Source organism: Stegastes partitus, unplaced genomic scaffold (assembly GCF_000690725.1).
Source record: "Stegastes partitus isolate 25-593 unplaced genomic scaffold, Stegastes_partitus-1.0.2 Scaffold852, whole genome shotgun sequence".
Taxonomy (NCBI): Eukaryota; Metazoa; Chordata; class Actinopteri; family Pomacentridae; genus Stegastes; species Stegastes partitus.
In genome coordinates this window covers 170,107-192,525 of record NW_007578583.1, presented here as the reverse complement: position 1 = coordinate 192,525, position 22,419 = coordinate 170,107, and the positions used below count along the sequence as shown (strand labels likewise).

The 22,419-nt window shown below is 42.0% G+C and overlaps 2 protein-coding genes across 2 annotated transcripts in view; both read left to right on the top strand.

Moving 5' to 3' along the window:
• Nucleotides 1-1,260: 1,260 nt before the first annotated feature.
• fam163ab (family with sequence similarity 163 member Ab) lies at nucleotides 1,261-2,335 on the top strand. The gene is made up of 2 exons (XM_008293027.1): nucleotides 1,261-1,353; nucleotides 1,937-2,335. Exons 1-2 carry the CDS (start codon nucleotides 1,261-1,263, stop codon nucleotides 2,333-2,335), a joined length of 492 nt encoding a protein of 163 aa, XP_008291249.1.
• A 10,212-nt stretch (nucleotides 2,336-12,547) lies between these two features.
• rabgap1l (RAB GTPase activating protein 1-like) overlaps nucleotides 12,548-22,419 on the top strand; it is a 124,114-nt gene continuing 114,242 nt past the window's right edge. Inside the window, exons 1-6 of the mRNA XM_008293025.1 lie at nucleotides 12,548-12,772; nucleotides 13,324-13,471; nucleotides 15,853-16,060; nucleotides 16,913-17,087; nucleotides 20,096-20,253; nucleotides 20,802-20,912. Of these exons, the coding sequence (XP_008291247.1) occupies nucleotides 12,635-12,772; nucleotides 13,324-13,471; nucleotides 15,853-16,060; nucleotides 16,913-17,087; nucleotides 20,096-20,253; nucleotides 20,802-20,912 (938 nt within the window). The 5' untranslated portion in view covers nucleotides 12,548-12,634. The remainder of the gene's footprint in view (nucleotides 12,773-13,323; nucleotides 13,472-15,852; nucleotides 16,061-16,912; nucleotides 17,088-20,095; nucleotides 20,254-20,801; nucleotides 20,913-22,419) is intronic.

The window sequence follows — 22,419 nt, the reverse complement described above, 5'->3', positions numbered from 1 at the left end:
CATTTCAGCTGCAAAACTTGGTTTCAGTTTTGCAATGAAGGCGCCAAAGGCTTTAAAAAAAAAAGTGGTAAAATAATAGGAAAATACAGACAGGCAACAAGTTAGAGATAAAACCTGAACCCTTGACACCTCCAGTGGCTCTGTGGGCATTTTGCTGGCATGGTTTGAGTTCACTTGTCCCTTTTGAGCAAAGGGTCACTGCAGATCAAGGTTGTACTGAGTGATCACCTTTATCCTGTAGTGAAACATTTCTATTATGACTGGAGTTGTCTTTTTTAGGATGACAACACCTGTAGAGCACGAGGGGTCACTGAGTGGTTTGATGAGCATGATGTAAATCATGTGTCATGGCTAGTGATGCACGATATTAAAATTTCTGGCCGATGCAGATATTAAGACTTCTGATATCGCCGATACCGATATTACCGATGTCGATATTCAATTTTTGTTCACACCGAAAAATGAGTATAAGTGAGCACAGTGAGAAAACTATTCAAAAGAAGCCCAGATTAGACCACATAGTCTTCTGTATTATGTAACAAATGTTAAACATAATTAAACATATTTTAACACATTTAACATTCAAGTCCAGGACCATTTAAGTAAAAACATCTGTGAAATAGCAGCGATATCAGATGTAGAGACAAAGGCACTAATGTTAAGACAATCATTGGCTAAATTTGTTCATCGGACCGATACCGATATATCGGAAAAAACACTAATAATGGCCGATACTGATGTGGTCGCCAATAATATTGTGCATTCCTAGACATGGCCTTCACATTCATCAGATCTCTTCCAGTACAACCTCTACATCTCAGGCAGTGCTCTCTATGATCACCATCAAAACATCAAAAAATTCCAAATGAGGGACTTTACCAAGGCCCACTGGGTTGTTCTGGCGGCGCATGGTGGCCATACAGCTTGCAAACACACTTTATGTTCCTTTTTCCTTTAATTTGTCACTTAACTGAAGAAGAGAGGCCACTTTGGTGCAGATTTCAGCTGCACACTCTCCCATAATGCAAACCTGGATTTAGGTCACAATGTGTTCGTTTTCTGTCTGAATATATCCACATAATTACAGAGCGACCTTTGGAGTTTGACCTACAACGAACTAATTGTATTGCATCTGTGCTCACTGTGATGTTGACCTTTGTGTTCTTTGATTAAACTTCAAATCTGTCGAGCAGCAAGAAGGCGTTCGCTGATGATGTGACTCTCTGTGCCTGTGTTAGAGTTTGATGGAGAGCTGGTCGGATGACAGCTGGAACTGTTGTCATAACCGGAGGAATACTGGCCACAGTGATACTTCTGTGTATCATAGCTGTGCTCTGTTACTGTAGACTCCAGGTATGCCTTCGCTGTGCGTCTTTTATACATCACATACTTTGTTTTAACGCATCACCTTGGATCATCTCCATCAGTGCATCAACATAGAGACATGATGATAATTACTGTTAATGGTGTCCTTGCAAGAGAAGGTGAGAAATAAGTCGACATGCAGAGGATACTTTTCATATTGCAAAGTCTCATCAAACATGTAAACATGATTTTGCAGCACTAGCATTAAGAATTATTTGTTATTCCTACGATTTTAGTTTTGTATTTCAGTGGTACTTTAGAAATGCATAGTTCACAGTGCACGTGATTAAAACATTAGCAAATGATCTCTGAATGGCTAAAGTTTACGATACAGTTTGAATTCTTTTCGTGATGTTATTAAAAGCAGCACCAGTGTGAAGATGGAACAAAGCAGAAAACAAAGTTTAAAGATGTAATTATGGACTGAGATTTTTTATTTTTTTTGCAGAGTTACTGTAAGACATCTGCACACAGCAGATGTTTTAGTTGGAAATTATCTGTCTTGTTGGCTTTGCTGATCTTTGTTTGAAGCATCATGAACCTTTCTCAGACTGAAGCTCTCTCTCTGTAGTACTACTGCTGTAAGAAGAATGGGTCTGACAGCGGCTCCATCTCTCAGCAACACTTCGCCTGCAACGCCTGCAGTGTGTCTGGCCTGGACGGATCCATCGTCACCCCACTGTCCCTGTCGCCGCCAGAGCCGCCCAAATCCTCCAACCCCGCCAAAACCACCGGGGGGCGACGCAGCTACTGCCCCAGCTGCTCGCCCTACGACTCCCCTTTCTACATCCGCACCACCGATGAGATGCGCAACGGCGGCGAGCGCATCACCTACATGCCCACACACTATGACAACCAGGCGCTGGCGATGCCACTGCCCGCTGTCCGAGGCTCCCTGCTGAGGGACACCCAGCGAGGCCGGCCTCCTGATTTCTACACCAACACCCGAGCCATCAGCACCGAGGTGTGAGCACCCCAAAGCACCCCATCACCCTGACACACACGGACACACACCAGCACCACCATTAAACCAACTATCATTTGGACTCCTATTGCAGCCGCCAGTGAGGATGTGCTGGATGAAGGCTCACTGTTCGTGGAGGTCACATTTTCACTTTTATTTAGGGTTTTGGGGTTTGGAGTGATTTAACTTAGAACTAGCCAGCTGTGGTAAGTGGCAAGAGGGGACCCCTTTCAAACCGAGTTCCCCACTTTATATCCCTAAATTTTTAAGTTTCCATGTTCACAAATGTAGTAATAATTTAGTGATTGGTAGTAGATGTTAAACTGGCTGTAGGGGAACCTCCCTTTCTGCTCGTACATGAAGGGTAAGGTTACACACTGTTGACTGTTACTGTGTCTTTACTGACTGAGGGCTATCTTAGATCATCCTTTTCCCGTGCTACATATCTTCCCAATGACTGCCAAAAATGATGAAGTATGTAGCAAGTATGAAGCAATTTTGACATGATAAGCAGAATGAAATGTATTTGAAAGAAGCGACAAAGGAAAAGTCAACATCTCCTGTGTAGTTTTGTGGATCTCTGCATAAAACGCGGAGGAGGGCGGATGACTGAAGATTTCTCTATGCAAGCTGTCTAGCAAACTACTGCAGCTCTTCATCTCCAGCCATCTTCTTCATCTCCTCGACTCTCCCGGGGGAATTCTGTGAGCGCCGTGCACACCTAGTTGAGATATTGTGATGCTGCACATGTAGATAGACTTACAAGCATTTAAAAATGGATGGTGGATGTGGCGGTTCAAAGCCCCGCGGGCTCATAGGTCCAGCACTAAACCTCTTGTTTCTCCCCTGATGTGGAAACCTGTGAACAAGCGAGGATGCCTGAGCCTTTGAACGCATCACAGCGGAAAGCTTGAAACGAACTGAGTGAATTTCTCTTTACTCACAGAGATGCAAAAAGTTTAAAATGTAAATATTAACCGGAAAGCAATGAACGCATTTCTTGATCCCGTTGTGTTCTTGACAGACAGAGATGCACGCTGGGACTTGAACTTTTGGATGAGGGAGTGCCATTTACTGGTTTGTGCTATTTTGTCTATACACTCCTTCTATACTCCTCTACTACTCTCATATTGAATCTTTGAAATGCAAATAACCATGCCATTTCTTCTCATTCTTTGTTTGTTTTTTTTTTCATATCGTGAGGAAGTCCATGTACACATTTGTGTGGTTGAAAACTGTCTCACAGTGCTCGTTTTCTATCCAGCATTGCTTGCCATACGCTATAATATTTCCTGTGGTAACTGTCTTTATATTTCTGTGTACAGCAGGATTCAGGGAGGCCGAATAAGCAGTGCAAGAAGCCTTCAGGACTTGCAGGGTGTTTTGTGAGATTTTCGGATAGTGGGGTCATTCAAGCATTTTCCCGCAGTGCATAATTAGGATTATTTTATCAGCAGCTGCTTCATTTATTTCAGAGTTACTTTTTTCATCGCATTAAATAGATTCCAACTGCAGTGCATCTCGAAACCTCTCAAAACCATTTTACGTCAGGATCATTTTTCTCTGGATTAACTAACAAGAGCAAATAAATGTACAGAAGATTGGCAAAATGGAAGTTTTTCGCTAAATGTCAGGGCTGTAGTCAGTGAAATAAAACCTGTGTTTCTCCACGTTGCTGTCCACCACCACAGATTTATTCTCATCATTCATTTATTTAGGCATTGTATTTTATTACTTATTTAACCAATTAACTTTGAAAACATTAAAAAAACAAACAAAAAAAAGATTTTTAGAAACGTGGTTAAAACAGAAACTGTACATGATAAATACAGAAACAGTAATATTTATTTGATGGTGTTAACTTTTGACAATTAAAGATTTGTAACTGCTTGAATCGAGTCTTTGCGTGCTTATTGACAAGTCACACACACACGCACACACACACACACACACACTCACACGTGTACGCACAGCTTCGGAAATAAATATTTGCCGTTCTTGGTGGAGCCACGTCACTGTGTTTGTGTGATACATATCTAACAAATTTACCAATGTTAAAGGCCTGTTGGGCAGATTTTGTAAAAAAAAACAAAACAACAACAACAGGTGGTCTAATAATTATTGCCATAGATGATGGAAAAGTGGATTTTCTATCGGTTTGTGAAGATGGAGTTATGTTTAGCTCTTCATATACGCTCAGCCCAAACACAAGACAGCAATTTTTGCGGCAATATTTCAGTCATGAGCTCTGACGGCAGCACAAAGCAGATCTCTGGCTAACGATTGTCATGAGGCAAACAACCACTTCCAGACCGTGAAATTCATTTTCAGAACAAAGAGCTTCTTTAGCCTCTGTTATCCAGTCTATACATGCAGCATCAGACAGCAGCAGGATCCATATCAGTAACTCGACAGAGGTGCATGCATTCACGCACACCACACACACACACACAAAAAACACATAAACAAACTTCATAAATAATACAAGAATTTAAATCATCCTGAAGATGGATTGATCAGGATCTAACAATAAATGACACCGTGAGCTTTTATTCACCTCAGAAAGTCACAGTTTATCAGCTGCAGCTAAATCCTTCGTTCGGCAGCTGAATTCTGAGCTGAATATTATTTATTGTAGCAGCCTGACCTGTTTAGTAAAGTCAAAATAATTTTCTAAAGTAACGATCAAAAATATTCCAACAGGTAGCTGAGAAACAATGAAAACACATTTAATTGTGCCATAATTGGCTGTAGTTAGATAAATTATCATCACACATGGACATCATTTTCAGTGTTGAAATCATTATTAAAATACTTAACCATGGGTGGACCTTTTCTCCCTCAGAAACACTGCAGCTTCTCTTAGTTGTTTTGTATAATGGTCAATAACTAACTAAAATGTCAGCTCTACCTGCATCATTCTGTGAAAATAAGAGAAATACTAAAGTTAACTGTAAAATAAAAAAAACAAAGTAAGATTTCTTAAGTCTCATATTAACATAGCTTTTAACTATGACTTTTGGTTTTGGTTTGCCACCCCTATGACAAACTCCTGCTGCCTCCCTGGATAAATTCCTCAACACACATTGTGGCTCCATAAACTCACAGTCCAGCTACAGGAGTACCGCGCATGCGTGACACAGTGCTAACATTCCTAACCGGAAGGCGTGTCGCTGAACTCCCGAGTGATTCATCTTCTTAAACACACAATCTTCGCTGCAACTCTTCTGACAGTCAGCGAGCAACTCTACAGCGCTCCAAACAAGTAAGCTGACAGCTCTGTTACCGACACCTCTGTTCATTCCGCTGTCACGTCCACAGGCGCTGACAAAGGAAATGTTGTTTTCCTTCTTAATTCTCGTCCTTTTCCTCCGGAGCCGGGCGTGGTGTTGCCGAGTGCGGTCGCTCCGCCGAATAGTGCTCCAACTGTTTTGGACTTCGAGCTGCCTTAGCTGTTAGCCGGACTTAGCTTTAGCTCGCAGGTCCAGGCTGGCACACACACAGGTCCTTCCTGTTCAGTCTGCAGTCACCTGCTCGCACAGCTAGCTTCTAGTCCACAGGTCTGTGTGTCACTAACCTGTGCTGTGGTTCCCGCGACGAGGATAAAACTGAAACGAGTGAACGGACAAGTTAGCACGCTGCTTGCTAATTTGTCTCATGTTTGTGTGCCCTGTCCGTCTTTCTGTGTGTGTCGTTAGCTGCTGTGAGATCAGTCTGCCCGCTTCATGAGTCTGCTGGTTGTGTGTGTGTTTGACAGCCACGTAGAGGCGTTTCTCACACAATGTCATTGAACCTCCTGAGTGTCCGTTCAGCTGCTGCCATGCACAGCTAGCTGCTGCTGCTGCTGCTGCTGCTGATGCTGTGAGAGACTCTGGTGTGCTCCATCCAGGCCTGCACACATCAAGGAGAGCAGCAACACCAGTGTACTGCAGTAATTAATGGGAGAATTCACCCTCACACAGAATAACGAGTTTCAAACCACAGAGCCTTTATCTACCAACACTGACATTACGTCTCATTAGGTGGAAATCAGAGAACATCTGAATTAATGATGCCATCAGGTGACACTTTCTGGATTTGGGCCATTTGTCCTGCATTAGTGTGTAATCCTATAAAAAAAAGAGCTATTGTTTGACATGTTCCATACAGTCGAGCTTTATTTTCCTGGAGGGTTCACAGCTGTGCAGTAGCAGATACAGTCATACTTCATCCCAGTGACATTACTGCAGCTGTTGTCACCGCGTTGGTTCCACTGTTTGTGGATCAGCTCCAGGATTTGTCTCTGGATGACATCACCACTACAGTCTGCAGCCGGAGGAGAGAGTTGAGATCTTAAATTCACAAGCAGCAGCTGAACGCGGTGCCATGCTGCTTCCAGACAGCTGAAAACATGAGTGCATTATATCACTCGTACTACGGCCGGTTATGAAAGCAAAACGGAGGTGGTGCGTAAGTCATCGTTACAAAACAAAAGTGGAAGTTAGTGTAAGCCTGTGCAGAACAGAGCCGAGTTACTGGACTCTGATGAGAACTCAGTAGTGTGGTTCTCGTAGATTAATCGCAGTGAGTTTCTTGAAGACGTTCCACCTCTCATCCAAGAGTTCTGACTGACTAGATTTCCAGATATCCTAAAGGAGCCTTCAACACCTGAGTTTCAAATGTTTGTTGCTCCTCCCCCTCGTTATGTGGGTCGTTAGTGCTCCTCCTGCCACAGTGGGGTTCGTTAGGGTCTGTTGTGGCTCGGTGTGGATTCATCTTCCTGGGGAGAGATCTTAGGACTAGACAGGTGAGAGGTGACGCCTCAGACCTCCACCTCTGCTGAGGGATGGTCTTTCCAGTTAGATGTCTTCTTTCACTCCTCTCTCAAACCGTCTGTCCTCTGTGGCCAGAATCTGTACGTTGTTGTCTTTGAATGAGTGTCCTTCGTCAATAGTGTCATCATGTGAAGTGGATGTATTTGTGCTGCGGTTACCTGCACCTCAAAATACATCGCATCATGACACGCAGCCTTCAAGAGACGTCAGCCAGCTAATAACAAACAAATAACCCTATTATTACGTTGGACTTCACAGCATTACATTTTTTTGTGAGTAGAAGTGCCACAGGTAGGTTTAGATTAGATTTAGACTTTACTGTCCCCCGTTTGGAAATTCTTTTCCACAGCACCGTCCCACTTGTTTTACATCAACAGGACACACAGTCTACAAAACACTGTTCACATATAAGTGTGGTTTTCACTCTGTCCAGATCACTTTGGCCTTTTGTTAAGTGTTGCAGTAATGGATGGCATTAGACTTTTGGCTGGTCGTGCTCGTCTGCATCTTAGTGTATCTGTGTCCAGAGGGGAAGGGGTGTGTGTGTGAGGTGTGTGTTCAGGTAATGTTCTCATTCATCTAAACACCAGCCTGGGAAGTTAGCTTACTTTGTAGACCTTTTACAAGCAACTATCCATGAACTGGTGGTTTGATTTGGTCTTGAGATGCTTGCGTTTTTTTTTTTATTTTGTTGAGATGAGCAGAATCCTGAAATAAAGTGGTTGATGTGGAGTTTCAACATCACTTGTCAGAAAAGTAATTGGTCATTCTTTAAGCCAAAATGCCAAAACATGTTTTTAGCCTCTTAAATATGAAGATGTTCTGCGTTTTTCTCTATTTTATTTGATTTAATATGTTTGGTTTTGGATTATTATTATTATTTGGATACTAGAGGATGTTTAAAGACCTCAGACTCTGGACTGGGTATATTTTTGCTCTTTTCTAATCTTTGACGCGCCAAACGATCAGTTAATTGATTGATACATTAATTGATCATTAATATTATTGTTTACTCTAGCCATATGCTGATATATCACTAGATGACATTAATAGTTTTCTGTATGTGTCTTAGCAATATTGACTGACTTGGAGAAATACTGCTAACAGTTCCAGAGCTTTTGCGTACGTGGTTCCTTGGCAGTCGACAGCAGTAATATCAACACACAGGAATAAACGGGCATTAGCGTGATGTAGGCCAGGCTTCAGGATTGGCACAAAACCAAACCAGCTTTTTGTTGTGTGTGATGATGGAGAGGTGTTTCTGTAGCACAAAGGACAGCTGTACCAAGTAGTATTACACGACTGGCCAGAAAGCCAACCAGTATATCAGGAATAATGGGCCTGCATTTCACTCTGATTCATTAGTTTTGCTGAAGTAGTCTCGTGTGGCGTGTCCTGTTCCTGCCGTGCTGTACATGTTGTCACAACAGTGCACTTCAGGTCAAAACAGTGTTCTTCCTCCGCTGTGGTATCTTTGAATGCACATAAACAAACGCAGTAGATGCAGAGTTGTATTTAAATATAAAATGTACGTGTATAGTCTGTGGCTTTCAACCTAACGGGAAGTGATTCAGTGACAAAGAGACTCTGTTGTTTTCAGCAACAAGCTTCAGAACTGGTTTTAGTGTTAGTTTCAGAAGGCTAAGCTGTTTCTGTGGCGGACCGTGTGAAGTCATCTACCTCAGTCTTGTTCAGATGACAGAACTGCTTGTACATGTGCTGGATGCTTCTTTGCATCGAGGGGTTTCCAGGAACATTCGTACCTACAAGGAAATGAACTCCTGACCATGTCTGTGCTAATGTCACACACTGATCCTAGAAATGGATTACCCATTCAGACAGCGCTGTATAGATTGATTAGCCTGTGATCTGACTGTCTCACAGTCAGTGTACAGCAGCCGGCAGGGACAAAATCTGACAACAAACAAAAAATAAATTCAACTTTTCACATTGATACGGTCCAGTCTCACTATGGTTTATGTAATTTTTAACTAATATGCTGTTCTGCTCAGTGTGACTATAGCCCCGATGTTTGTGTAGGTGAAAAGCAGGAAAGCCTTTGTGGTGTTCTTGTCTGGAACGTCAGTGGAGTCATAAAGCAGGACGTCGTTTAAGTCATGTATCAGGCAGTATTATCTACAGCTAGAGGAGATGGCAGAGAAGCATTTCACTAGCTGGTATAAGATGACCAGAAGGACAGGTTTGCCTTTTCCCTCCGCTGAAGTGTCACTCGTGTCCTCTCATGCATGTGGTTCCCGGGGTCACACACTAGCATGTGATCGTAGTGCCTCCTCTGGCTCTCCCGACAGGCGTTAACAGTTCATGTTTGACTGTAGCTGTTGCAGCACAACAGAGCAAATCCACCCCTAGACACACCCGCACCCTTCCAGTCACAATGTGGCGAGCAGCTATCCCAGCTCCTGTGGGTGTCGTGCAGTCTGGCCGCCCCGCTGGCCGCTCACACTTTCCATACAGGCAGGCGGCGGTGGCTGCCAACTGGGACCGTACTGGAGAAACAGGCTGGTAATGACCGGGTTCAGGTTTGCCACTGTGTTTAGAGTTAAAGCCAAAGAAAGTGAAGAGAGTGTCCAGCCACACAACAGCTACGAAGGTTAGAGAGAGTAAAAACAGTATGATGTGGATAATAAATACTGTACTATGTGTATAATAATCCGGTTTAACACGGCCTCCTGCCAACTCATAAATACCAGTAAAACTACTTGTTGAAGGATGAACCCGTCGGTGATCATGTGATAGATTTGATGTGATAACATTTCTAAAGCATGTTTGTCTCTTTCCTTGTCATCACGTGCACTCGTAGTTTACATATTTCCTACAATAAATCCTGCGTTGCCTTTCTTTACCAATGTGTTGGGAGCGATTATGGGATGTTCTATATTTGCACAGTTCCCATTAAATAGCTGTAATTAAGAGCCGGCTCAGTACATCCGGGGTGTGTTTATCAAATGCTTCAGGTCCAGTCTTTTAGAAGAAGAGAGATGAGGTCCAACAGAACCAAAGCAGACTTTTGGTGTGAATGACAGTGTTTCCCAGCATGCCCTGGCTGTCACCCTCTGTGTTTCTTGTTGAGGTTCCTTTTCATTGCAGATACTTCCATCAGTGAATCAATGGGAGTGTTCCCTTTTCTGCTTCATGCTGTGCTTTGTGTAATTAAATAAGCATGAATGGAGCACATGACCCGGTTGCTTTTCTTACCAGTGTCTGTGTGTGTGTGCGCACATGCACGTATTAATATAATTTGCTGGGGTTAAGTATGTATGAATGCCTTGTTGTTTGAAGAATAATGTCATTGTGAGTGAATGAATTGACCCTTCATGCATTTCCTATTGACGGTGTGTGTTTGCTGATTTGCGCATCTGTGTGCACCCCTCCACAGTATCATCTAAAACACTGAACAACCTGAATCCATCTGTTGGGTGGAAAGAAAACATCTATAAAGGAAATAGAAATAACTTGCTGTGCAGATACTGGACTACACGTAACATTTATTATTCATTTTTTAAACTTTATTAGTGTTATTATATTAATGTATTATTTTTAGTACAGATTCGTTTTCTGATTGTTTTCATCAAGTTTGGTCTCTTAAGATATCAGAAAATAGCAAAAGTCCCAAATTAACAGTTTATAATGTTATAAAAGTAGAAGATATTTGAATTAGAGTCCAAAAAGTAGACTTATTGATTAACAGATGATTGGCAAGTTGCTTTTTTTCTTCTGATAATTAGCTGTGTGTCCTTGTACAGAACATTTACATGTGTTTTAGTAGGAGGTTAATGTGAAACGTCTGCCTAGTTGCTAATACGGGCATTTCCGTTGTTTCAGAGTACTTTTGAACTGTTGCGAAAACTTTCTTAATCGTGTGCTAAAGGCTGCGTGTTTATCTGTGCTTACGTGCAGCCATGTTTCGACTAGCTTGGTGTGAAGACGTGTTTGCTTGTGGTGTCGACCAACTCCCAACAAAATTTTTTTAAGGCGACATGATGGAACATGTAGAGACAATGGGTTGATGTCCTGAGCAGCTTTGTCAGTGTGTGTCTCCCGGTGCTGTGCTGGTTAACATACATGTCACAAGTGGCTTGCTGCTGACCGAACTAAAGCTCAGATTATTGTCTGTCTGTAATTTAGCAATTAACTGGTCGCAGAAAAACTCAATTCTGCTGGTTGACAAAAGACAAAACTAACAAAAGAGTAGCTAAGGACTTTATTCCAAAACAGGACTTAGGGGAATTGATTTAAGATGCCTGGTGATGGAACTGATAAAATAATAAGAGATATGACTAGAAATAAGCCAATAGAGGTTACTGCTGGCAGCATAATGTTCAGCTGCTGGTGTTGAGTACTACAGTGTGTCTTACAGTTCTGGATGACTGCTGAGTGAAGTACAGTCGTCCTCTAATGTAGTCATAGCCTCCCATTAAAGAAGGAAAAAGAAACGACTCACTGAAATAAGTTCAAAATGACAAAAGTAAGAATAAATTAAAGATTTTAATAAAAATCACAACATTGCTTTTGAATTGTGGTTCAACAGAAATCTTTTAAAAGAACAAAATCAAGCAAACCAGCATGATGGGACCCACAAACTAATATCTAGTTGAACAACCCTCTGAGCCAATCAGGTGTTTCCTGTAACTCTCAGTCAGACTTCTGCACCTGTTGACAGGTGTTCTGGACCACTGCTCATCAGCAAAGGGCTCTCATTTGTCGGGGACATTTTTTATTTTATTTTTTTATTCTTTTCAACCACAACTCAAAAGCAATGTCTTATTTCACTAAATTATAATTTAGCAAATTTTTATTTATTATTACTTTTTTCAGTTTCTAGTTATTTGAGGGACGATTGTGAATTTTGCCTTTTCTTTAATGAGAAAAGGCAATGAGGACGACTGTACGTGCATTTAAGCTTTTAATTCCCACGAAGTTCTGAATCAGAAGTGTGTTGGAAATAGAACCCACTAGAACTGTGATTATGAGAACCTTAATGACACCACTCGTAGCCAGAAAGAGACCGTGACACTCAAATGACAAGCGTGATCTTTTAAAGAGACTGAGGACTGAAAACAATCTCAGGAATTGTGTCACTTCCTGTTTGAGGTTGCAAATTAGCCTTACTTCTGGGCAGGTGTCATCAACTCAGAGATGACAGAGTGCTTAGATTACCTTGGCCAGCACTCAAACATGTGGGTTACAGAACCGCAGAGTTGTTTGGATGTTGTCTGGCATGTCTTTTGTCTGTGTGCTGGATTTGTTCGTTGTCGTTTGATGTTGCGACGCCAGATGCAGTGACTTCTACAATGTTATACCTGTATAATTCATTGAATAGGCAGCTATGACGAGGAAGCTTTTAAATGTTCTAAAGGCTTACGTCTGGCTGTGCGTGCAGGCGGCCTTCCGACAGAGCTGGGCAGACAGGAGGGAAGGGGAGAGCTTCAACCCTCGTCTCCCTTGCCGACCCTGAGCGAACCAGCTAGCCATGGATGACAGCTCCTCACTGGGCAAAGTCAGCAGCTCCACAGAGTCCGTGGCCACCGTTACCAGTGAGGAGTTTGTTCTGGTGCAGACCAGCTCTGCCGGATCACCACAGGGCTCTGAGGGCAAGCCAAGACTCAAGGTCAGAACCACACACGGACGCAGTTTTGCATCTGATTTAATCGGTTTGTATCGGCAGCCGTGTCCACGTTGTACAAAACTGTAGAGTAATCGATGTTTTAAGCTGTCTGGAAACTACTGGTCTGATTTTAAGGCGTAAAATGTAAAATACAGCAACGAAACACCTCCTTTTCTATCACCTGAACAAATAATCAACGTTAAATCAAGATGGCAAACAATTAGCAAATCACAAAGGCTGCAGTGTGTGATTAATGTGTTGCACCACGTCTGACCCGAGCTTAAACTGTTGAGTCAGATTCATGCCAGCCTCCTTGTATGACACTTTTGATGCTATCTCATGTGATAATGCTGTGTCACGTTTTAAAGCATTTCACAGTGAATCGTGACCAGAAAAAAAAAAGTAAATAAAAAATCGCAAATCAAGTTACTCTCACAATATCTGTCAGAAGGAATAAAGGGCCAGATAAATGTTTGTCTCAGTCCGAGTGAATCTTCCCTCTGTTTCATCTCTCCTTGTTTCCCCGATGTTTTGTCTTTTTCTCTCCCCCTCAGATGTCTTGGAATGGGAGTGAACAGCTGGAGAAAGCTATGGAGGAGTTATTGGATGATGACGACGAGGTGAAGGTAGAGAAGAGCAGCGTGGAGAAGATGGAGAAGCACAGGGAACCGGAGAGCCGAGCCCCGGAAACCCAGCCAGCAGGTAAAGACTCCGGATCTTCCAGTTTCATTTTAGGTGTTTGCAGGAAGTTATGGTCTCTGTTAATTGACCCAATTAATTCAAGTACAGCATATCCTTCCAGTCAGCATGTAGTTTTTTTTTTTTAATTAATATGGTGCTATTATCAACAAGCAGTTTGTTTAATTGAATTATGAGTGGACTGCAAGGTGGAGCGGTGGTTAGCACTGTTGCCTCACAGCAAGAACGTCGTAGGTTCACGTCCCGGTGAGGACACCCGGGATCTTTCTGCGTGGAGTCTCCATGTTCTCCCCGTGCAGCGTGGGTTCTCTCCGGGTTCTCCAGCTTCCTCCCACAGTCCAGAAACATGCTGAGGTTAATTGGTGATTCTAAATTTTCTGTAGGTGTGAATGTGAGTGTGCTTGGTTGTCTGTCTCTAAGTGTAGCCCTGTGATAGACTGGTTACCTGTCCAGGTGAACCTGCCTTCACCCTGAGTCAGCTGGGATAGACTCCAGCCCCCTGTGACCCTAGTGAGGATTAATCAGTGTATAGATAATGGATGGATGGATGGATGGATTATGAGTTTGACTGTTTGTTCACACTTCAGCTGAAAGTTTCCAACATTTTACTGAAATTTAAATTGTTAAATCAGAAAAGTGTTGTTGTGCCTGTACACATATGTCTTGTTGTAGAAACTTGTCTTTACAGCATTGAACATGTGACACAGTGAATATATTCAGTGTCCTCAAGGATCAGCTCATTCAACACTGAAAGGTTCTGGCCTCAATGGAAAACATTATTCTGAGTTGATGTTATTATAGGATATACATATTAGAAAAAGATGTACAAAACATTTATAATTATGCGTTATCATTTATTAGAGGGGTGTGAATAAACTCACAGTATATTTGTTCTTGTTTCACTGAAGCTGAGCATCAGTGTGGAACTAATAATATATAAACACTCTTGTTAGCAAAAACATGTAAATTGAGAAGCGGGCGGCGTGCAGGCCGCTGACTTACCGGTTTTGGCCGTATCAGATTTGCAAGGCTGCCATCTGAACTCTCTGACATTGACTTAGCTGCTTTGTATAATAGCAAGGACAGGTTGGTCCAGATGGTTCAACAAACATTGGTGCAAAAATAACGCTCTCGCAGGGGTCAACACAATGCGCCGCTTAGCCCAGTGGCAGCTGCAAGGAATTAGCACTAGCAGGCGCACAGCTAACAGGTCGCAGTCTCTCAGGGCCGTCTCGTTATTTAAAGTGCACTCCTCATTAATTATATCCAGTTACACAGAATTTGTGGAGTCACCAGACCAACCTCGTGCTCATTATGTTGAAGAACGTGGCATTCTTTGATTTGACTCTGGAAAATGTTGCTGTGTGGTGTTTGTGGTGTTTCAGTTTCATATCAAACACGAGTCTGACACGTGTAGTGCCGGCAACCGCTGGATTAACGTCACACATGCTTGTCTAACGTGGGATTTAAACCTGTTGTTTTTTACTTGAGAGACCATTAAATTGAACTCTTCAAACACTACAGATAAATAATTGTCACTATTCGAATCAGATGAGATGTGCTCTAGTTCAAAGTTCCTCTGTATGTATTTTTGGATGATGTTGACACGTGTCGAGCATCTGTGGTTGAAGCTTCTGACTTTCAGGTGAAATGAAACAAACCAGTGAGACCATTTCTTTCAGAGCAGGGAAGCTTACGGCCGTCGCAATGTTGTCAAGAATGAAATGTATTGCGCCAAAAACTGCAAAGAGCCGAGGTATGTCCAGACATTTGTGTAGGACGACGTAAAGATTTTAAAATGTTCTGCATGTAGTTAATTTAGTCTGACAGTCGGTGAATGCAGAGAAATGAAGGTTAAAGGTGGAAAGCTCAAACAAAAGCTGGTAGTTTGACTTACTTACTGTTTTTGGTGGATAATAATGATCATGATAATTTTTCCGTGAGGTTTTGCATGTATTTACTCATTTGCAGTTATTTTCTCTGCTTACTGTTTTTAACATTTTCAATACTTCCAGTTTTGTGGTGTCAGTGGTGGTGCACAGCTGCAGAGTGACTGAAGAGGAAATGGTTAGCATAGTGTAGAAAAAAGAGCCTGTCAGCACCGCAGGTCCTGCTGCTGCTCTCATTGTTCTGCTTCCTGTTTGTGAGCGTAAAAGTTCCAGGTCGAGGGTCATCGCAGAGAAGACCCCCCAGCTTCCTGCGTCACACGATTACTTCTTTATCTTTCCTTCTTGTCAGCAATGTTGTTGCAGTTTCTCTTTCACACAATGCGTTGACAGAGAGACAGTTTAAATCTGATCAGACAGAAAGAATTCATGCAGCTAAGAATGTGGTTAGACAGAAAAACTGACAATATCACAACTTGTCTGTCTGTCTGTCCACAGAAGCATGTCCAGCATTGACCAGCTCCGCGGTCCCCACGGAGGAGGACAGCGTCCAGTTCAACAAGCTGTCCTACCTGGGCTGCACCTGGGTCAAAGCCCCTCGCAACGAGGCCGAGGCACAGAGGGCTATGGCCACCCTGAGAGCTGAGAGCGCCATCCCCATCCCCATCACCCTGCACGTCCCCTGTGGTCCGGATGGCTCTGTCAGGTCGGCCACACAAATGGGACACACTGTGGTCAATAAATTTGTTTGTTTGGCTTAATTAAAGTGCAGATTGGAACTAAAGAAACTCATATCTGATAAACTGACAACAAGTGTTTATGTGATAAATATTAAAATCTAAACTCATAGTATTTGGTCATCATACCAACAAATTCAGCGTTAAGGTCACCTAAAGGAAAAGTGAACGCATTATATCACCAGAAAACCTCCTGAGTTCAACAACTACATCACTGCTTGTTGAATTATGTGCCTGTTAAAGCCGCCCGTCATCTCTGATGCTCGTTAGCCAGCTGAAGAAATTAAGTTACGGAGAACATGGATATGACGGGAGCCGAGAGAAACTTTTCAGTCATCGTGAGTCGTTGAATGAAAGCGGAACATGAAGTATTTACATACACCAAAGAGGAAATAGGACGTAACTTTTTTTTTTTTGTGGTCAGACTGCGATAGTTTACCTTTCTGCACTGTTACAAGACAAACAGATGCCTTAGCTCTGGACTGAATGCACGCTTGGTTGAATATAAAGTTATCTTTGAATCTATTGCTAAACACACTTTACAGTATCTGACAGCAGTTTAGCATTTTATTACACAATATGTTTAAACTTTCAGACTGCTGCGGGTCTGTAGAGATAAAGAAGTCTGAAAAATAAATCATTATTGATAGTAATTTAAATAAAAAATTAGCAGTTAAATAAAGTGCAGCCAGACATACTGGCTCATCTTAAATGCATTCACAGTTACATTTCGTATATTGTATTCAGTTCTACTCTGTTATGTTCTGTATTTGTGGCCCAGAGGATCATTTCCTTGTGTAAAATAAAGTCCGTCTCCCCAGGATTGTGGACCAGGCCTCGGGCACAGAGATCGCCTGCTTCCCCATCTACAAGGTGCTGTTCTGTGCACGTGGCCGAGAGGGCTCGGTGGAAAGCGACTGTTTCTCCTTCACTGAAAGTTACCGAAGTTCCGAGGACTTCCAGATTCACGTCTTCTCCTGCCACATCAAAGAGGCCGTGAGTTGCATTCGTCTACGTTACAGCTGAACGTGGTTTCCGCTCTGCTGTGGAGCTCTTGTATTCATAGCATCACTGCCCAAACTGTCCATAATCACTTTCACAATGTTGTAATTCAAGTGGTCTGAGAGGAAAGCAGACTTCTGCACCCCCTCCTGGATCTGCTTTCAGGCTTTAGAAAACCCAGCCAGTGACAGAAGACTTTAGCCGATCACAGGGCTTTGCCCCCAGATCAGGTGAGACCAGCAGAGTCCGTGGGGAGAGCAGGTTGTGGTGGTGCAGTGGGTTCGACGGAAGTCTTTCACTTCAGCGTGGTCTGAATCCCACGAGGAGCCACAAGTAAAGCTTAATGTTTAGCTCGACTGTTTTTCTGCGTTGTCAGTATGAACGTTAGGACTGAGAAGAAAAAGCTGCACCTGCAGGAAGGACGGCTGTATTTTCAAAATCTATTACTTTTTTTTTGACCTTGTCAGATTTCTGCCCAACCAGCATGAAGGGTTGGTTTAGAAACAACAGGGATTCATGATTAGTTGTCCAACCACGTCAGAAATATAAAGCAACTGATTTGCAGGGTCAAATATGCATAAAATACTGGCTGCTGAAGAGAGGGCTGAGATTTTATTTGTTTATTTGTTTATTTAAAAGGATCCCATAATGCCGGCGAGTCTTCCTGGGGTCCAGACAATAAAATATCAAAAACAAGCATTACAGTCTAAAAGTAAAAACAACAACAACAAAAACACACAACAAGAATAATCAAAAATAATAATAGAAATACATAAAAATAATGCATAGAAGATAATACATAGAATAATATAATATAGAATAATACACAAGAGATAATACATTGAAATATATATACATTAAAAATACATAGAAAATACTCATTTTCTTAAAAACAATCACAGTAGGTGTGATTTGTCCTGTAAGCTGGGATCATGGTGCACATTTTCAGAGGGTTACTTTCAGAGACATGATTTCAGAATGTTACAGAAATGCTTATACGCAGCCCTCCACCAGTTCCGACACCAGTTCGGTGTGGAGGAAGTTTCTGAAGTTATCTGACCGTCCAACAGCAGCTGGGATTGAATCACCTGGAAGAGTGACCGCTGCATAGGTTTAGTCGTGTATAATCCAGAATCTTTTTCTCACTCACATGCGTATGCCCCCATTCTTCTTACTTGTTTACTTTTGTTCTATGTTGTGTTTATGTTTGTGTCTGTAGTTTCCATGTGTATTTGTTCCTGCTTGCGCCTCTTGGCCGGGTCATGTTTGCAAATGAGAACTGGTTCTCCAACATTTTACCTGGTAAAATAAAGGTCAAATTAATAGATAAATAAAAGACTGTGTGAGCCAAAAGTCCAGTGAATGACCGGATGTTCAGTACCGTTGTTTAACTAAAACCTGTTGTGTTATCTTTTAGTTTACTTTAGTTTATTTACCTCATATATATATATACACAGAATAAGCAATTCATATATAATACATAAGCATTACTGAGGATTTAATTATAATACTCAATAAAAGAATTTTAAAAAAACTCACACGTATGTCAACTTATATCTAGTTTGAGAAGGAACAGAATGAAGCAAAAGCTTTTCTAGTTCTGCCCCTTCTTTACAGTGTCAAAGAACAAACAAACTAGTAAACAAAAGAACAAATAAACAAATAAAAAACGATGAACAAGACTGAGAACAAACTGTAAGTCTTCACCCAAGGTCCCTAAGGTGACTACACATCCCTTGTAGCCTCATCTCAAGTCATGAAACAACATCCACCTAAAATAAATGAGCACAAGCAGCTGTGTGCACCTTAATCCACAAGTTCTACCTCTATGAACAGTGTGAACATATAACGCTACATATATTAATAATAAATAAGAACACAGCGTCTTTGAAATCATTATAAAAATCACACCATTTATTTTAGCCAGAAACTGTAAAAACAGCAAAAAAAATAAAAAAAATCATCAGATGTTCAACTGTCTGATGGTCCTTGAACTACTCATCTGTGATGTGCTGTTTGGTTGGAAAACTTAACCAAACCTAAGCTTAAAATTGCTTCAAAATTTTTTCTAAATGCCAAAATAAACCTTTTCCTCTAAATGGATTCTGAAAAACAGCAAAAAAATTCTACCGTCCTGCGCAGCGATTAGTGACTCGGTTCAGACTTTTCTGCTGAATTTGGCTGAAATGCCGGCAGGTTTACAAACAGGAGACAAATCCATCTATTATCTACACACCGCTTAATCCTCAGTAGGGTCGTGGGGCGATGGATTCTATCCCAGCTGACACCCTGGACAGGTAACCAGTCTGAGGAGACAAGTATGGAAACAAAATTAAAAATTTAGGTACCAATATTTCCATTGTACGTTAGTCAAGAAAAGTAATCAAAGAAATTTAACCTCGATTTTTTTCCTTTATTCCGTTTTTCAACTGCACAAAGACGTGTCTGAGTTCTGTCTCCCTTTAATCATGGCTGTGCTGATTATATCCCAGTGAAATAAACCCACAACATGTACACATGTGACAGGAGCAAAAATAATTAAAAAATGCTTTGAGTTCATAAGATTAAAGCCATCTGGACACCAACATTATGGCATGTGGATCATAGCACCCGTATCACCTGTCTTATCTTAATGAACAGACATTTCTTCTGTTGTGTGTGCACTCAGTACAGCCCGATGAGTACTGACACCGGTCAACCAGCTGATGGCGCTGTTGTCTGCTGATGTATTTTCTCAGTTATCTCCAGTCTGTTCTATAGTTGTCTTTATTGTTTGTGTTTGCTTTCTGATCATTTCTATTTGTGTATGTTGATTCTATGTACGACTTATTCTGTTTACTTCGACATTTTGTTTTGCAGCATTTTACGTTATCTTCTGCCTCCTCCTAAACAAGTGTTCATTACATTTAGTTTTTTTAAAAAAAAGCCTTTTCTCCTTCTAATCATCTCTATTCCTCTTTTTGTCTGCAACTCATCATCTTCTCTTGTCCTCCTCTATGTAGGTCAGTCGCATCCTGTACAGTTTCTCTACAGCCTTTCGGCGTTCGTCGCGGCCTGCAGACATCAGGGACACGACACAGTCCAGTCCGCCCGACGGTGATCTGTACACCTTCACCGTGTCGCTGGAGATCAGGGAGGATGACGGCAAAGGCAACTACAGGTACTTGGCGCACGTGTGCAGATAAACGCAGTTAAATGATCCGCACACATTTTCTTATCGGCGCCGGACTGTCGGTTTGACAGATGTGTTGGTAGCTGGGACGGTTTAATGTGCTGCTGCAATACTACTTTATCTGGCTGCTGTTGTTCAGCCGTAAAGAGCATAAAGCTTATCGTCTCAGTAAGACAATTTTTCCATTTTCACAAGCCATTGTATCTCAGGTTTTCCTTGGAGATGGATTTTCATTTTCTTACTGTTATCTGTTCTCCTCTGAAATAAAATGGCCCAATAGCTGCTCTGAAAGCACAGCAGATGCCCATGTTATATATATAATAGACTCAGGAGAATACTTGAGGGAAGACATGTCGTATTTTATCTTTAACTGGGCTAGTAAAGTAATAATCTTGTTTCAAAGAAGATCTGGAAGAGAAACAGGCAGACAGACGCAGAGGACAATAGTTCATAGAGTGTAAATCACAAAACAACAATACATGAAGTCAAAACGCCTGAGGTGGTACGCCTTACCCGATCCTTCTTCCTCACTGCAGCCCGGTGCCTAAGGACAGAGATAAGTTCTACTTCAAGCTGCGACAGGGGGTCCAGAAGAAGGTCGTGGTTTCAGTTCAACAAATGTGCAACAAGGAGCTGGGCATCGAAAGGTGAGGATCACTTGAAAAGTATTACGCATGACGTGACAACGGGTGTCACGCTGTATTTATCCCTCACCCTGTTTGTTCAGGAGGGAGTTCATTTTCACAGTTTGCCCCGTGTTGTTCTTCCACACCAAGTCTACGTCTTTTACTTCTGTTAACACTTTTTTGGGGGGGTTAGTTTCTGATTATTTCGTCAGACTGTATATTTTCTAGTCTGTCTCAGCAGGACAAAGGAAATAATACAAAATATATGGCCTTGTTATAAACTCCATTTTAGTAAATTATTTGATGATTTTCCATATGAAGGCACTACACTGCTTTAAATGTTCTTTCTCAAGGACAATGTACACACACACACACACACACACACACACACACACACACACAAGCACACTGGCCCAAATGTGGGAACAACAACAACAACAAAATTGCTCACAACTTCTGCAGTCGCACCGTTTTCTGTGTTTGTATGAGCGCTAATGAAAAACTAGGTCACTTCCACTTTCCATCCTCAGCCTTTGCCTCCTATTGCTATCAGAGGGAGACAGACACCTGCCCTCTCTTTTTATTTTTAGTATCAGTGAAAACCCCCATTGTGTTTGGAACTAATCCTTTCTGAGGTGTTCAGCCCGTGTGTGACGGCGCTTTATTAATATTCGTTTTTTCAAATAGCCTCCGTCTTTGTGGTTAATTCGCTGTTTGGTTTTGCGTCACGTTTGGTGTCGATGCGCTACGTTTTTGCTGCGTATTTGTTCCTGAGCTGCTGCCAGGCCCCTCGGTGACAAACATCGTCTTTTATCTGGAACTGTTCTTGCTCACAATGTCACGTATACGTTACTAAAATGTCACTCAGTAAGACATGTGAGTCCTACTTTGAAAAATAAAGAATCTTGTGTAATTGAGGGAGCAGCTGTGAATGTATCTCAATAAAATTCACACTAGAAGCTGGAGTTGCTCCTCCTACATCAGGCTGAAGGGGCTTTACATAGCAACTTGGGTTATTTTTATGAACTTGAACTAAATAAACTCTCAGTGTGCTATAAATTAAGGACGTCACCGGGTTACTGTTTGTTGAATTTTTGTGTGATATCCTTAAAACGTTGAGGCCACAGCTCAGCTTGTCTGGACCCTCTCCAGGGTGCTGAATTAAAGCCAGCAGCAGCGCCACAAGCTGGGTGTTTTATTATAATGAAAGGGCTTCCTGGAATAGGTGTCTTTGAGCTGCGCAGGTTAAAAAGATATTACCTTTTATTGATCATGCATTTTAAAATTGGACATTGCCTAACCCTGGTTCTTGAAGTCCTTTCTGATGGTTGTGTTTTTCTTGTAGCATCACAGGACCAGAGGGTCATCTTAGTGAATTACCTGAAGCGTGCTGTGCTTTAACATTTTATTATCGCGTGTGCGAGTGGTTTGACCATCTTCCTTCCCCTCTCAACTGACTGGCGAGTGCAGGGTGTGTCGGAGCTCGATCCCAATCTATCAGAAATCAAACTGTGTGAGATCGCTCCTG

Bases quoted from the DNA above. Each gene is read 5' to 3' on its own strand.
- fam163ab (XM_008293027.1), top strand. From the start codon at position 1,261: ATGACAGCTGGAACTGTTGTCATAACCGGAGGAATACTGGCCACAGTG. The intron at 1,354-1,936 runs GTATGCCTTCGC...CTCTCTCTGTAG, and splicing joins TCTGTTACTGTAGACTCCAG to TACTACTGCTGTAAGAAGAA.